The sequence below is a fragment of the Cinclus cinclus genome, chromosome Z (assembly GCF_963662255.1).
Source record: "Cinclus cinclus chromosome Z, bCinCin1.1, whole genome shotgun sequence".
Lineage (NCBI taxonomy): Eukaryota > Metazoa > Chordata > Aves > Passeriformes > Cinclidae > Cinclus > Cinclus cinclus.
In genome coordinates, this window is record NC_085084.1 from 25,296,413 (window position 1) to 25,314,187 (window position 17,775).

General features: G+C 38.9%; 1 protein-coding gene across 1 annotated transcript in view; it reads left to right on the forward strand.

The window, feature by feature from the left end:
- Positions 1–233: 233 nt before the first annotated feature.
- The window catches only part of EPB41L4A (erythrocyte membrane protein band 4.1 like 4A), a 116,281-nt gene continuing 98,739 nt past the window's right edge, over positions 234–17,775 (forward strand). The window contains exon 1 of the mRNA XM_062513175.1: positions 234–332. Within this exon, the coding sequence (XP_062369159.1) occupies positions 234–332 (99 nt within the window). The remainder of the gene's footprint in view (positions 333–17,775) is intronic.

Here is a 17,775-nt window from a genome sequence, read left to right on the forward strand (position 1 = left end):
CCCCCCTTTTTTTCCGCAAAGAGAGCCCGGTAGTCCCATCCAGGCTGTTCGCGGGATGACGGTGGGCCGCCCCGCGGGGCCGGGCGCTGCGCCCTAGCAGTCGCCAGGCTCCATCCGCGCAGCCGGGGAGCAGAGCCGGGCGCGGCCCAGACCTGGCTGCACTTCAACCTCTCTCCGCCACCGCCCGGGGCTCTTCTCGCTTCCCCGCCCCGTCCCCGGTCAACGCAGCAGGCATGGGCTGTTTCTGCGCGGTGCCGGAAGAATTTTACTGCGAAGTTTTGCTCCTGGACGAGTCCAAGCTGACCCTGACCACACAGCAGCAGGGCATCAAGGTAAGGACGCTGGCGGAGCTGAGGAATGCGATGCGGAAGAGCCCGCGGGGCTGCCCGGCGGCGGCTGCCTCCCGACTGCGCTCCGGTATCTGGGAAGGGAGCGGCAGCAGGGAAAAGGGGTTTCGGGCGGCGAAGGAATAGTGTCGTAACTTTCCTTACGGCCGATCAAAGGACAGATGGATCAGGGTAACGCGTGCCCGTGGGGCAGACGTGTCTCTGGGTGGCTTCACATCGAGAGACAGACTTAAAGCGAGCAGGTGCCGAACACCCCGGCAATCCGGAGGCTTAGCGTTGAGGTATTATTCTGTACCTGCCACAGGGGAAAAAAAAAAAAAGGCGGCTGTGGGCACGGGCTTTACGCACCCGTGTTGTGTCACTCTCCGCTCACTCGGCCTCGGACCGTGCCCGCCCTGGAACGCGCTCTCCCGGGAAAAGGCCGGCGGCAGCTCCCGACCGCAGGATGCAAGGTCCAGCCGCATCCCCAGCCCGTGTCCCGTCTCCCGGCCGGTGAGAACAGCTCCAGCGCCGCTGAAGCAGGCTCGGCGGGGATGAACTCTTCAAAGTAGTCATCTGCCAAGCGCTAATGAGCCCTGACAGGGCATGTGAAAGCGGAGATATTTCTAAAGGCCCTTAACTTGGTGCTGTTTGGTTAAGCCTGATGGCAGCTGATGGCATGTCGCAGGACTCGAAGTTCGAAGAGCCGGGGAGCCGGAAACATGAATTTATTAGCGATATAAGAACGTGGTTTCAGTGTTGGATCAGAAAAAAAACCAAAACAAACAAACAAACAAAATAAACCAACCACAATGAAATAATGAAATTAGTTCTAAAATTTATTTTTTGGAAAGACCTGACCAATTTTACCTAAGACATCCAAAGAGTAAAAATCTGTATGCCTTTATGGTTTAGCTTGAATGATTGAAGTAACTGGGAAAAGGAGAACCTAAAGGAGAGTAGTGGGGAGAGGAAGTTTACATTTAACAATGTATTTTCAACTGTAATGAGTGGTGTTACCACTTCTACATGTATTCAGTATTGTCAAGCTTTGCTGAATCAACTGCCTGCAGATAGGTTCATAAATCCATGCTTAGTGCAGAGGAGTAAGCAAATCCCAGTGATGCTGGAATCCAGTACCTGTGTAGGGTCTTTGAAGTCTAAATTTAGAGACTTCTGAAAAAACCTCACCTTTCTGTGTGCAGATGTGGGTGTGTATATCATTGCATACACATGTGCTTTTGTGCAGTAAATGTGCAGTTGCAGAAGTATGTTAAAAGAGTAATCTGCAAAGATTACTAACCAGTATTAGTCCTATGTTTAGTGCAATGAACCTAAACCCTGAAAAGAGAAGGGTTTGTGCAGTGTCTAATAAAAATTAATGTCCCATGGGAAAGAAAAAGTCTGAAGATGTACCTTCTTTCCAAGAATGCATGACTTGCAGTGTTGGGAACTGTCTAGTTTAACGTGAGAATGTGGCTTCCTTCCATTCTTAGTGTGATTTGAATGTAGTATAATTTAATAGATATTTCATCCCTTCCACCTTCTCCTTCTCCGTCTTGAACCTAACCACAGAGCAGTTATGGAATCAGTTGAAACTGGATCAATGTGTGCATCTGACAAGAAAAGTAGTAGTTTGTTAACATTTTGGCATAGGCACTAACACTGCGCAGTGGGATACCTTAGGTAAGAGAGAATGTCCTTTTTGTAGCAGCCTGTTTTCTATGTTTTCTTTTTATTTCCTTTATTTTAAGATTAAGTTTGTACACGATGAAGCCACACCCCAGTGCTGTAGCTCCATGGGTCTTTGAAAACCCAAAGTGAGTTCAGAACTACATAGCTCTTACCTAGCCAGTAGTTTCCACCCTGGTGCCCTCCCTTGCCTTTGTACCTGCACGAATGTTTGTGTAGCAGTGCATGAAGAACAGCTCCTGTCCAGCTGAAGGGTAGCCACTGGTTTGCCTTTTGCTGGGTGAGCCTTCAGCTGAACCTCTGTGCCCTGGTCCACTTCACAGCTGGAGGATGGCAGAAATGGCTTTTCAACTCAGTCCTGGCTTCTGTAATTTTAAACTGGTCAGGGGACCTTTGTGTTGTTATTATTCTACAGTTTTCCAGGGATGTTATTCTATTATTTCTTAGTGAAATAGAACGTAAAACTCGTCATATTCTGTTATGCTTTGTCATTTGGCACTTTAACCTTGAAGTACAATTTTTTTTTTAAATCTTTTTAAATGTACTCAGGTAAATGCAAAGATTCGTATTTCTTAATTTTTTTAAATTGGCATTTCAGCTTGGGCACCTAGGTATAGTTTGTAAAAGTTCATATGTGCTTGATTTTAAAATGAACATTTCCTTAGAACTACAGATTCTGGACGGGATCTTCCTTTTGTCATCTTCACTTTTTATTTAGTTCAGAGCTACATGGGAAGCAAGCTTATGGTACTCTTTCACAGATCTTGAATTGTTACAGGAGCAGGGTTTTTAAATGGTTATACAAGCAACTTTGTTCCCTTATTTTCTCCCAAGCAGATGCATGTCTGTTAGAAATAGAAACCACAGCTCAACACTTTTTGCTGTGTACTTGCTTGATATTAGTGGACATAATCCTACTTGCTTTGAAGGGTAGAAGGTACTTCCTGTAGGAGTCTGAGACAAGTTTGTTTCTTCAGGGAATTGGATATATGAAGTAGATATTTGTGTCTTGAGAGATTTGGAGACGCATTGCTTAGTTTGTATAGTGATTATTTCTGGCTTGTTATGCTTGGCAGCAGCTGTACTCATGAAAACATTTTAAATTACAATTTTGTTGACGCATTCTTCATACTACAGTGGGCTTCAAATTGTACTTCACATTGAAACAATGAACAGAGATGACAAGACTGAGACTTTGAGTGCAACTTAGGGATACTTCTGCCTGTGGACTTCAAAAAGCTTGTTAGGGAAAGGAAAGGATTCATTTTCCTCTGGCTCCGAAGTGGTGAAGCTGAGACAGAAGGGGTCAAGTGGCTTTTTCAAGGTCCTGCAACAAGGAAACAACTTCCCTTTGCTATTAGGCTGATGGAAACTGACCATTCTGGTGTGGGACATGCTGTCTGTAGGGGTTTGTGAGTAGCTCTTCCTCACAATTCTTCAAACTGATTTTTGTTTCTCAGGTTTTTTTTTTTTTTGTTTGTTTGTTTTTGGTGGGGTTTTTTGTGGTTTTTTTCCTTTTGTTTTGGTTGTTCTTTTTTTTACTGTTACTAGTACTGCATTGCTGTTCTCCCTTTCTGTCTTTGTGGTTTAAGGTTAGACCACTGCTCTATGAAAATGTGGAAGCTGGTTCTCCAGAACTGAGGCTTACAGGAGGCTGTTAGGAGTTAGGTGATCAGAAAAGGCCATCAGGTATCTCATAATCTTAATTTTTATGTTTCCTTATAGTACATTAACAGAGATATTCTGGAGTGTAAATGCATTGAGATAATAAACTAATGGCAGTTGTTAGTCCCAACAATTTTGGAATGGAAGAGGCTATTCACCACGTACTGGTACAGTTTGTCTAGTCAAGGTATATGGCCTCAGATGGGGACAGCTTTTCCTCTTAAAAGGATGTTCAAGTTTCCAGTTAGGAAATGGATTTTTGCTAATGATATGGTAAGAATCAGCTGCCAGCTGTAAAATAATCACTTTTTCAGGACTGCTACTTTGTCTTCACACAGACTAAGCAATAACTTAGGCATTTCTATTGTACAGTACAAGCTGTAGCTCTTCTGTTGATGTCACAAGACATGTCAGTGGTCTTTTGATGTGATACCTGACTGAGAGGTTGTGGGCTTTACATATTTTGGCGCTGTTAAGAATTGGGCTAATTATCCTTGTAAACAACGGTGTGCCTTATTACACAAACTTGGTTTTAGAGGTTAAGGAAGACCTCTGTGGGCCCTTAAAAATAATGCCTTGAAACCTATTTGTGATCACTGTTTCAGAAAGAGTGCTCATCTTGCAATGTATATATTGCAGGAATCTAAGAACCTTCTTTTTTCCTTCCTTGAAAATAGTATTTCAGGCAGATTTTTTTTTTCCTGAAGAAGCCAAAAATATTATGAAGCATCTGTATTTCATGTTTGCATCTCTTTGGTTGGAGTAAGGATCTTAAAAAAATATTAGTTACTTCTGTAGTGAAGAAGCTCTCTAATTTGTCTTAAGCTATCTGATCATTGCACTTTCAAAGTACTACTTCAAATTCCTCTCTAAGCACAGTTTTTATGTTCTGTTTAGATTGACACATGTGATGGGCCAACAGCAGAATTTCATTAGAAGTAATGAACAGGAAAGATAGACAAAGTCTTCCTGGGACAAGGAATGTTCTGTAATATTATTTTATTAGGTGGTACCCTTTAATAGTGAACCCTTGCCTCAAAAAAAAAAAAAAGAAAACCAAAACCGACCAACCAACCAAAACAAACCTGAGAGTGATTGTTATTAGGAGCTTTCTTAAATAAATGGATATGTAAAAAGCATGAGTGGGTTCATCAGAATATGATATATATTGTTAAGATACTTATGGAAGAATTGACAAAAGGATTCAGTATGATCTACAGAAATAGATAAACACACCATTTCTTAGAAAGTTTTCTGTGGATTATTCTGGTATTTTTCCTTTCTTCTTTTTGTGTGTGTGGGGGGGAGGTTTTTTTTTTTTGGTTGTTTGGGTTTTGTTGTTTCTGGTTTTTTTTGTTTGTTTGTTTGTTTTGTTCAGTTTGGTTGTTGTTTGGGGTTTTTGTTTGTTTTGTCTTTGTTTTTGTTTTGTTTGGCTTTTTTATCCCAGTGAAGGTCCCCACTGAAGCTAAGCAGTTCCATACTTCATGTCTTTAAAATATAGTGTATACAGAAAATGTGCGGTGCACTTTTGCATCAAGCTATTTTAGCTCTAGGTATACCAAAGAATCAGTCTGGGAATAATAGGATCTATTTTTTTTCCCCAGTGAAAATGCTTAATAAATGCATTTGATAGCAGGGAGTTGAATCTTATGAATACAAAGAACTTACATGTGTTAATTATTTTAATGGAGAGTTAGCATTAAAAGTCAAATTGTTAGTAATTTGCTGTGAATATGGAATGTTTCTTTATGGAAGTGATTTCTGCTGGTTTATTCTTCTACAATTTACTAGGAAAGGAAAGCATATTTTTGTGAGAAATTTTTATAATTTTTTAGTTACACTGCTTCAGATATCTGAAAAATCTTTTTAAAGATAGACTGCAATTGCTTTCCACCTGTAGTATTTCACCACCTACAGTATGTACTGAACTGTTATATCAAAGTTCGAGCATATTTAATCATATTTTCCTCTGCTCTCTTTGGTATTCATTAATAAAGACTTTCAAGGCAGATTCTTCTAGATATTCAGCATATTGATTTGAAAATAATAATTAAGAAAAAGTGAATTGATTAAAAAGACACAGTCTTGTTCCAACCTTGTAATTTCTTTATAAAGCAACAGTTTTCTGTTACGTGTACATATTTTGCATAGCAGCAGGAAAACTATACAGATGATATCATCAAGTTCCAAGTGTGAATAAATATTTGATCTTTAATGCTGTAGACACCATGCATATAAGGATTGGCTGTAGCAAAAGCAACAAAGAAAAGGTTAACAAAAAATAAGTTATTGATAATCCTTTCCATATCAGAAAGGTGCTGGTGTTTCTTGAATTTTTGTTATGGGTGTGAAATGACTGAGTCCTTTACAAATGGACTGAAATACTGCACAACTTCAGTTTACAGAGAATGAAAGGAACAAAAAGTCTCATGAACATTGCTGCTGACTTCTCTGCAAAAATTACTGTCACAAATTTGAAATAGATTACTAATTTCACCAGTATCTTTACATATGAGGCCAGTGATTTTGAATACCCCACAGAATAACCTTAAAATAAGTGAACACAGAGATGCTTTATTTTCCCTCAGTGCACTTAACTAAATTACTGAAACCAGCATGAGAACATGGAGGAAGTCCATTAACTTCTAAATGAAGTCACATCTTCAGTCAAACTGAAGTTTGAGAAATAATATTGTCAGAGGTGTCGCTTCTCCTGTTTTCATTGAGCAGTAATTTCATAATTTGACCATGGCAAATATAAGCTGCGTGAGGCTGCTTTTTTATGGTATGGTTTTTGATTTATGTAATTTGATTGAGCATTTCTTACATTAAAGTATTTAGTATAGTTAAATATAATCTCTTGATATGTAATTCATTTTAGTTCATAAAAATTCTGAACTAAAATTCAGCTGCAGAATTACAATCCTTTTCCTCAAAAAACAAGACTACTAAGAATTATCACATGATATGAGGAGGAATCTTGAAGATTGAATTGAAAATTTAAAAGGTGCTTCAGAAAGAGAATGTCTTTAAAAGATAAAATTTTATGTCACTTGATAAGATGATATTGAACACATATGATAAAAACAGAAACTGTATTGGTCATGTTGCATCATTACTAATGTCTGTATTTTTGATAGAAAGATGAGAGATGACTTGCCTCTTTCTTTTTTTTAAAATTTATTTTCCTAAAGGATATTTAATTTTGCAATGATAGATCAGCTATCTTACCTTCACTTTTTCACAACTGAGATATTTGCAAGTGAATAATCACATTTCAGTATCTGGGTACAGTTCTGCAAACCGTATTTTTAAGTGCATTTTGTAGATGCTGCTTTTCGATCAGATCTTGTGCTGGCTGCATACCAATTTAGTTGCAGAGTTTAAAATTAAGGTTGATATTTCAGTATTGATTGTACTTTTATTCTCACTTCTTCCATTGCAACCTGAGTTGTTGGATGGTTGAACACTGTAGACACTAAGGTCAAAAGGACATGCAGGAGGTCAACCTGTGTTATTCCTCAGAAGTGGAAAACCAATAGAAACATTGCAGAATGAGAGCTCTGCTCCTTTGGTTTTGCCGCAGCACGAAGAGTGGAACCTGCCTCTTTTGCCAAGTGGGAATGTGCTTTATCTGCTCTCCTTGTCTTGTGACCACAAACATTGATTTCTTTAAAGAGATGAGATCTTTTGTGAATGGCAGTTCTAGCAGTACCTTTCCAGAGTACACCTCAGAACTTCCTTGGAATTGATATACAAATCTTTATTGAATGTAACCAAAATTTAATATACCCATATATGCATTTTTGATCATTCTGGATGGAAATCGCTATTGGGCTGAATATACCATTAACCTGTGGTACTAGGGTAGTTATGTTACAGTTTTGTTGTTAAAAGTCTCAAAGATCTGTAAAGATTCCTTTTTAATGAACCTTTCTTTCTTCTTGCCCCTTGTGATTTTTTTAAAATTCTGTCTTAGTGTGAGGGAAGTGCATGCAAATAGCAGACTCTCACTCCTATTGGGGTTCACATTAGTTATGCTTAGTAAGAAGTATCCTTTATATTCAGTAAAATCCAGCTGCTCCTGCTTACATTTAAAATAAATAATGAAGTCGTTACAGTAATGAGTAGTTAGTAATATGAAGGAGAAGTGGGTGTAATTTGTATGGGTGATGTGCTTATTTATTTGTCAATATTTACATTTTAAACTCTTCAGGGTTATTACTGGCTGTCCAAAAAAGCAGAGAAAGAGACCGTCTATCTTGCTGTAGTTCTTGAAGTTTTGGGCATGTGCGTAAAATCTGTTTGTGGTTGAGTGAGCCAGTTTGATAATGGATGACTCAGCACTTTAATATTAATTTTCCTGTGTTCTCAGGAAAGTAAGAACTGAATGCACTGAAGAATAAATTCTCTTGTCTGTGTGAGAGATGGAATGCATTTTAGTAATGGAAAGGAAGGATCTTCTGTATCTCAATTCCATGAAAAGCATTTGGAAGGCAGAAAATGGCAGTTTCCCTGTATAATTAGTGGTAAAATTTGGCATGACTACTAATATAGACAAGCACATGATTTAACACTTTACAAAACTAAAGACACTTGGTCATCTTAGAGAACTGAGCCAGAAGAAAGTTCATAACGACAAAACCCACTGGATCTGGTTTTTGTTTTCCACATACTATATATTTCACTGAAAGTTCTTACTTATGTCTGAGAAGAGGTAATTTCTACTGTTTTGGAAAATATTTTCTATCTATAGTAATACCCATTTGAATATCTAGTTTATTTTATTATTAATATTTTAAATACATTAGATATGGGAAAAAATTACAGTTCTCATTTTGGTTCATAAGTTTTACTCAGATTCTCAGTATCATAGTGTAAAAGAGTTGTGACAAGCTTCTTTCCTGGAGGGATGAATGGTAGCTGGAAGGAATGTAATGGGGTTTTGTTCTTTTCCCCCATAGAATACCAGAGCAGGAATTGACTTTATAAGAGACTGCATTGAGAACTGTAAGGGAAAATAAATTTTCTTTTTATGCTGTTTGTGAGTACCACAGGAAACTGGTGGAACTAGAAGTTCAGAATTATAAAAATGAGGAGGAATGCTTAGGAGACTAATGAGGAGTGAGTTCAGCACTGACTCAGGACATGAAGCCAATGATTTGATTTCCCTTGTGAAATGAGGTAATCCTGCAGTGCTAGTGTGACAGGCAACATGGAAGCAGATTCTCCACATCTCTCTCGGGGGTGCCTGAAACTGTCTGCAAAACTTGCTGTTTTGAAATGAGTTTTGCTTTAATTGTCTGGCCAGCAACAAATACAGAAGAATGCTGCACTAGGTCCTGCCTCTGCTCTGATTCTGTGTTGGTGGAGTTTGCTGTGGTGTGGAAGGTGGCTGTAATTTATAAACTGGTGTAATCTCATCACAGCCCTACAAGGGGAAGGAAGTCACATGTCAGAACCAAGTGGGACTGGAAGGTCATGACTGCCAGCACTTCTTCAGAATTTGTTTCCACTGAGGAACCATCAGATCCTTGTTCCCTGTGATTCCTGTGGCTTTGGAAGTGAGAGGGAGTGCAAGGAGCTTGTTGCAGCCTGACACTTCCATGCTGTGTCACACAGAGCCTGGACCCACGGGGTCCTTTCAAGTGTGCTTCAGGCTGACAGTCAATCTTTTGTCTGTGTGGTTGTTCTGTTTATTTAATATGCCAGAATAAAAGAAATTCAATTCTCATTGTCATACTGTGACTGTAAGGGGTGGGTGATATGTATCAGGGTGCCTTGGAGGGAACCAGGCAGCAAATAATCCTGAAAGCTGTGCCTGGATCTCCCTTCAGAGCAAATTAGAGCACCTCAGGAGGGATCACAGGAGAGAGGTAGCTTAAGTTCAGCAGTAGTGATCGGGAGAAAAAGTTCCTGGGCAAATGAAGGAGAGATGCAAATGGACAGAATGGTTATATACTTGCAAACAAACTCTTTTGTATCACCATTTTCTCTGTGAAAGAAGGGGAGAAAGCCACAAGACTTTTTAGAGGAACCTTTTTGATGAGTTGTGTGAGTATCCTGACTTGCTCTCAGCTTTTTAGGTTTAATTTCCACTGGGTACTTCGGGTAGGGGAGGAGGGACTGGACTTAAAAATGATTTTTTTAGTAATATATTCAGGATGGATTAAAGCCCTTAAATTCAAAAGATCAAGTATTTTCCTCCTGTTTTGAAGCAATGTCAGATTCTTCAGCCATATTCTTCCCTCTATCATTTTTTACTCTCTAGAAGTCCAGTATTTTTTTTTATTGTACAATATGTAAGTTGGCTGAACACTTCAGTTCTCTTTTCAGTGTGTGAGTTCTTCTTCTGCAACACAGAAAACTCTAAAGTTGTGGGAAATAAAAGCTGATATCCTTCAAAGAGTATCTACCACATTTATTCTAGGTTATTTTGAGAAGTCTTTTGTTCTTCTTAGCAAATGCATTTCTGTTGACAAATTATAATGCCTTTAAAATGACCTCTGGTTGGACCATCTTTTTCCAAAAATAGGGATTATTCTGGAGCTCTCTCAGTGCTCCAGGTTGGAATGGGTGAGATTGACTAAGAAAATGTTAATGGCCTTGAGGTTCCTTTATCTGTGTCTTCAGTATTTCAGAGCAGTTCCTGCAAAGCCAGTTCTCCGCCAACTATGTAGTAATAATGTGGTGATAATGTGGTGGGATTTCTTTTTTTTTTTTTTTTTCTTGTGAAAGCAATAGTGAGTTACGATGGTCTTTCCTAGATTGGACAATACTTGAAATTGTGTTTCAGGTGGTTTCAATTGCAATGTTGATCAGGTGTTTTGGAGTACTTTGGCACCAACTTCAATCAGAAACAAATTGGACCAAATTTTCTGTGAGCAGGTTCAATTAATAAATGAAATTTACTGGAAAGAAAAAGTGTTATTTCTTGGATGAAGGTGACAGATGTTACTCATGTGAAATAAGTATGCAAAATTTCTAACTTTTTAATAGAAGTAAAATCTTTCAATCATCCTTGGTCTTTCATCAGTATTCAGATCTTAAGTGTGACTGTTTAGAGCATTTTGTTTTCATGACTGAATCTTTAGTCTTTTGTTTCTTTTTTCCTACTTTCCTGGAAGCAAATCTGCAGAAACAGATTTCATGAACTGTCTCCTGAAATCTTCATTTAAAGGAAAACTGCAATGCAAACCATGTTTGTTTATGATGTCTGCTGCTTTATGAACAAGTGAACAGAAGTCAGAACAGATGATCAGAAAAAATAGTAGGTTTAGTATTGGTGTTATGTGTGTATCTGTACAGAAATTGGAGGGGTCTTGGTGAAGATGTTTGGGGAGAGGAATCGAAAAAATGTCAAAACCAAGACAGTACTAAGTACTGTTGTTGTTTTAAATCTGTCTTTGTAGTTAGTGGTTGTAGTTCTGTGAAAGCTGCAAATTTTTCCTGTGGCATGGAGAAGCTCCAGAAGTAGGCAGAAGTGCTGCAGGAAAGCTTAACTCCAGCTTGATGTATTTTGTTGAGAGGGAAGTTTGATTGGAAGGGAGTTAAACCACTTCCATTGAGTTGGTTGAAAATGCATCAAACCCAGTTTTTTGTTGTAGATACGTTTTCCCTATCTCCATGCCCAGCCTGAGGTAATTATACTGTATTTGTATCTAATCCACCACTGGATTCATGCAACTCTATTGAAAGTGGGAGAGTTCCTTTGCCTACAGTGGATTAAAGGATCTTCATCTTAATATGCATTTTTTTCTATGTAATCTAACCACACAGAGCAGATAGACTTGGTATTATTATCTATAAGATGAAGAACATCTAACAGGATGCTGCTTATTATCTTATTTTTCAAGCTTCCTGTCATTCATATTCCTTTTCTTGCATACGGAAGGAATGTGGGATAAGAAAAATCACTTGAACTGAAGAAACTGCAGTGCAATTGAATTTTGAACATAGATTTCTGAGTGTACAGAAAATGAAGTGAAATAATGCACTTGAGCAGCAAATTACAGGAGGAAGGAGAGTGTACAGTGCCTTTAAGAAGCAGGTGCTTGCTGTGGAGTTCACTGTGCATACAAATTGCTTGCATTTTGAAGTTGGTTAGGAATGGTTACAGGGGAACAGGAAACCTGACTGGCCTAATACAGGCTTTTTCTATTCAGTACAGGCTTGAGAAAAGGGGGGAAATATAATAATGCAGGGAAAAGCTGGGTTTTGTTTGCACTTTAAAGTCTGAATCAGGAGGGGAGAACCAGAAGTATGTAAAGGAAGTTGCAGTAGTGGTTGTTGTAAGTATACACAATGGGAGCCTTGTACCATATTCAATCTGGAAAGAGGAACTGAACATTTAATTAAACAGTGCCTTTGACTCAATTAGTTTATGCTCCAGCATTCTTAGTACTTATAGTTTTTGGTTATTTTTCAAGTGTACAGCTGTTTCCTCCTGCATAACTTCTGGGAGGGATGTACATTATGGTTCCTGGACCACAGTGAACGGAAGAAGATTTCTAGGCCAGAAAATTTTAAGCATCCCTAACTCAAAGCTGCAAAGGTAGCTCATCTGACAAAAGACAAACAGGTAATTTCACAGTGAGTATTGACCTTATCCAAATCTACCCAAAATCTGTTGAACCCCTTTGATCACCACTTCTGCCACACTGTTGAGCTCCCAAGCCTCAAGACTTTTTCTGCATGCAGAAATGCTATTTGACTAACTGGATCTGCTGGGAAAAATAAAACACAATTCATCTGTAGTCTGAGTATGCATTATGGTAGTTCTCATGTAACATGTAGGTTACTTGTGGGCAAAGGAATACGTTGGAGAAAGTTAAAACATCTTAAAACATACTTATTTATATAATTATGCTAAAAATTAGCAGAAACAGTATTTTGGTAGAATAACAGACTTATTGAACCATGTCACAACAGATGATTGTGGCGATTTTTTTTTCCTTGATCTGCCTCATTTAGACAGAAGGCTGGATCTGCTTAAAAGGATGTTATTTTAAACAAGGACTTGGTCTGATTTTCAGCTCTTGTTTCCAGGGGGAATTATATCCCCTAATGACACATGTTTAAGCTAAAATAAGTCAAGTCAGTTGTTGGAATTTAGTCATCTCACACATGTTCTCCTACAAGAGGAGGAAAGGTTACTCTCTGATGCTGAATTATCTCTAATTTAATTTAAATGATAGTATATCAATGCAAATAAAGTGCAGATGAAACAGGAAAAAATTATGCATAATAAAACAAAGGAATTGGATCTGACCTTAGTGAGCCTGTCGGTTTCAGTGGGAATTATCATGTATCATCACATAGTCATAGGCAGGGTTGCAACTGTGCACAGAAGACACAGATGTTGGAACTTATTCTTGGAACTCTTTAGGTGCTTGCATAAGAGTCTTTATAAAGTCTTTTCTAAAGAATGTACTGGGCACTCAGGTGACTCTGAAAACCTCTCAGGACTGAACTACCATTTACAGAGTAAGTATCAGGATTAACTGTATCACTTAAAATCGTGGTACCTGATGTATGAGAGCTCGACCCAGGAGCTGACCCCCAGTAGCTTCCCAGATGCTACTGGGAAGTAGCATCTCAGCCTTATGAGCTGGCATTTTCTAACTCAATGCTAGTAACAGAAAATAAAGAATTTTATGCAGTTGAACCTGTGGAATCTACAGTTTTAAGGAACAGCTGCTAATACAAATCTTTGGCCCATAGCAGTTCTTCACACAGGAAGATATTAAAATTCTATTTCAGAAGCAAGGTTTAGCTGTCATAGAGTCACTTAGGTGGTTACACTGAGCTGAAAGTTCTGTGATGCAGGTCAGCGTGTTACTTTATCGTAAATTCGGTTTTCCAGAGTATCTAAATATTTTCCTTGTGTATACTGTTTGCAAGCTGTGCTGATTCTTAAAAGTTTCTATGGAAAGGTTTGGACATGTGATCAAGCTGGTCAGTGTTCAGTCTGGTAGCTGTCTATATACATGAATAACAAATATTTAGTAATTCAGTTTGTTTTAGATTGCAGTAAGAGGATTTAGTTGCATTACTCTTTTATTTGCTGTTGGCTAGGAGCCTTCATTCATTGTACTAGTGGTGGTTTGGCTTTCGTATCTTGAAGGGCTCAGATTTCTCTGGGAGGTTCAATTCTGCAATGCTTCAGTCTGATTCTTATAGTATATTTCACTTTGGTGCTTTTGTCAGTGAAAAGTCTTGAATTTCTTTGTTGCTTTCATTTGAAATAAACTTTCTGTTGTGATGGTTACAGAGAGGGACTCACAAGCATGAACCCTGCTGACTCCTAAAACCAGTAAGCCTGCATAATTCTGTGAGGAAGCTTGGAATTAAAGCAAGTGCTATGATTTTTTTTCACCTTGAAGGTAAAGTCATTATTTCTCAAGGGCCAGGGTTGCTTCTTTAGAACAGCAGGGACAGGAAGGAATTAGATGAGTAGGATATATAGTTAAGGTATGGTGAATTACATTAAACAAGGGCATGGTCTCAATTATGTGCCTCATTCTTTACAGGTTCTTTCAGTGTGATCTGTTTTTGAAAAACCTCAACTAAAAGGAGCCCAGGACCTCAGCTGCAGTCCTTTGTTACTCTTGTAGTGGAAAGCTTTCCCTGGCAACTTGCCAGGGTTATGTTTGTTTTCAGTTAATCTACTTTTATGTTTTCTTAACTTCGGTGGGTCTGTGCACAGAGTATATTTGATCCTTAACCTTTTTTCACATGCTTTTTTATAGAACGTTAGGAGACTTGATGCTAGGAAATGCTGGAAGCTTTGACTTTGAGCAGAGGCAGACACCCAGGCAACTGTCTGACAGCCAGGAAGGGGGAGGTTACCTGAATATGGGGCATTAAGTGCAGACATCTTCCACCACCATCTGTCCTACTCATGTACCTAAGGAAAATACTAGGATTTGGGTTTGTTTTACCTTAGCTGTTTCTCTCCCACTCAGTGTTTCTGAGTACCCCTAGGGTCCTTCATCTTTGTTTCTGCAGCGTGTCCCCACTGTTTTACGGTTTCCTCTTGCCTTTCTTGAATATGTTCTATTATTTGCTTGCTGGTAGCATTGGTCAGCTGGCCAAAGGCTTGAGATGACACATAATGAGCAGAGTGCAATACTTTTTTCTACGAGCCCTTGGAAAAATCTGGGCTTCAAATCTCTGCACTTAAAAAAGTGGGAATGGGGAAATGATTTTTTGTTTGGTTGGTTTGTTTCATTGTTTTGACTTTATGGTTTAGGAATCAGGGATTAGTAATTTAATTTTTTACAATCCATACCACAGGGAACTAGAGTACTTTAGCATTCCTTTTTGTGTCTCATTTCTAAATCATGGTGACAAAAATAAAGGAGGAGGGACAAGTGACATGAGGGAAAACAAGCACTGCAGCGTGAAACATATATTTTAATTAAAATTGTCTTATCAGATAGAGGTTCTAACAGACACAAGTTTTCATACAGTTCTTTCTTAGAAGATCTGAGAGGACCCTGAAGATTGGAAATGTGTTGGAGCAAAAATCTGGGATTTTATTTAAACTAAAAGAAAAAGATTTGACTTGAACCCACAAAACAGGAGCAGAGCAAAAAAAAAGTATGCTAATATCACCCACCAGCTCTACCAGCTTCTTGGTTCTTCTCCCCTTAAAAAATGCCTACAGTTGTGGACAAATCTGTCTCTTCAGAATTAATTTTGAAATTTAAATTTGCTAGCTTATGCACCTGATATTTATAATTTTGACTATACTCTTGCATCCCTTCCATGTGTGCCTTCCCATTTTTGAATATTTATACACTCACTTCCCAAAGGTAAACCCCACAATTTTAGAAAGGTTTTTGAAAACTCATGGTTTCTGGAAGAGCCCCCTGCTTCCAGGCATCTAGCAACAGGATAAGAGGACATAGCCTCAAGCTCTCCCAGGGCTGGACATCAGGAAGAATTTCTTCATGGAAATGTTCAAGCATTGGAATGGGCTATCCATGGACTTGGTGGAGTCACCATCACTGGAGGTGTTAAAAAAATGACTGGACAGGACACTAAGTGATGTGATCTAGACTGGTCAGTGTTTGGCCTTGATAATCTTTGAGATCTTTTCAAACCTAAAAGATTCTGCAGGTCACAAAAGTTCCTTGAAGTGGACTCATTGCTATTTGCATTTTGGTCTCAGGCTTTGATGTAGGCATTTGTAGTGGCTTCTTATTAGATTAGGTTGACTTTTCATATTTGAAAAGTGCTCTGGAGTCTTTGTGGTCATGCTGTCCTTCTGACAGTGAAGCATTAGACTGAAACTGTAAATGGTGTTAACCACCTTTCTTGCCAACTGCTATGCAGGCCGCAAAATCACAGAAACAGAAAAAGTACATTTAATCAATATTTTCCACTGGGTTCAGTTTTACTGAAGCCCTGTATAACTTTATGGTAGCAGTTGGTGTTTGTGTCCAATTTGGCGCTCAGCTTGCTGAGGTTAAGTTACACACCTGATGCACCTTCTGGGCTGGAGTAGTGGGATAGCAGCACTAGTATGGCAGTTGAATTTTGAACTCTGGCACCTTTTTTAAGATCCAGAAATCCTGAGTGCAGTAGAAATGAGAATGACACAGCAGAGGTGATGTCACTTCCCATTCATGCTTCTTCCAACCTAGAATTGATAGTATTTTAAGTGTGGCTTTGTAAAACTCTTAATGCTCAATGAAATTAAGAGGAAAAATGTCTTTGATTAAGAGAAGAGTACTTCTGGAAGTCCATCCTGATTACAGCTGTGTGTTTCTCCTCTCCTGACTTGCCCCAGCCCTTTGTAAGGTATCCTGAGGTCTACTTTAATTTCCTCCAGCTGGCAGTGGTCCCTGAGGAGCAGGGTGCCACCTGGCCATGGGTAGAACAGGGCTGGTCCCAGCCACTCCCTTTCCCCGTCCAGCCAAGGCACTGTGGGAAGGAGGGTGTGGGAGATGGATCTCTTGGATCAAAGCCCACAAGGTTCCCTCCAGGTGAGGAGCCCCCAGTGGGGAACTTGCTGAGACTTTCCTGTTTAAGCTGTGTGGGGTTCAGAGAAGCAATGAACCTGCTGACTTCCTTCAAACACACTCTCATCCCCAAAGTTTGACAAATTTGAATGCTGCAATGCAGTGCCCTGTAATTTGAAAGACAGGCCCAAGGCCCTCTGGCTGAAGTGAGTGGGTTTTATCAAGGACCCTCTCTAATGGCCCTCTCAGAACAACTGCAGTTTGTTAGTCAGAGATACTAATGTTTCTGTATCTTTTGCAAAAATGTTACTTGGATGAGCAAAATAGGAATATTTCAAAGAAAATTTAGTTGCCTTAGTTAATATACAAACAATGAGTTTTTCAGTCTTGCTGGAAAGAGTTTGATCATCCTGTTTCACTTAATAGAGTGTATATGAATAATAAATGCAATAAACAATTACAGAATACAATGTAACTATAAATTGAGGTCATAATTCATTCAATCTGGTAATTTTTTTCTTTTCCCACTCCTCTGCATCAGAAATACTTTAGTAATTGCTTTTAAATCTACCCTTCTTGCCTCACTCTGTTCATATGTGCCATGTTTTGGGAGTTGTTATTAAAAATGTTTGTGCTCAAGTGTAGGAATTCCTTGTCCACACTAGAGCTGTTGTTTCTTTAAATAAAAAGAAAAAGGCATATCCATGGATTATATGCTATCACTCGCACATTTGTAGTGTTACTTTCCTGCTTCATACATTTATTTAACTTTGGGATTTATAGCCGGGTTCAGTATTTACTTTCATCTTTGTTGATGGCAGATTTAGTGCAACCACACTTACGTTAGAAGTTGGGATGTCATTGCAAGAGTTTAAAGACAAAAAGTGTTGCTCCAAAGCATTGTACCTGTTTTAAGAGCACTGTTTTTTATTTCATGGGGAACTAATCTCTGCAGCCTTCCAAATAGGCTTATCATCCATCATAGGAGATGCAGCCTAACATTGTTTTGACATAATGTTGTCAGACAGCAGAAAAAGGTTTTTTTCTTTTTCCCATATTAACCTTCACCTTCATGTTGCAGTAGCCTGTTGTCAGCAAGAGCAAGTTTAACTTTAGTGTTC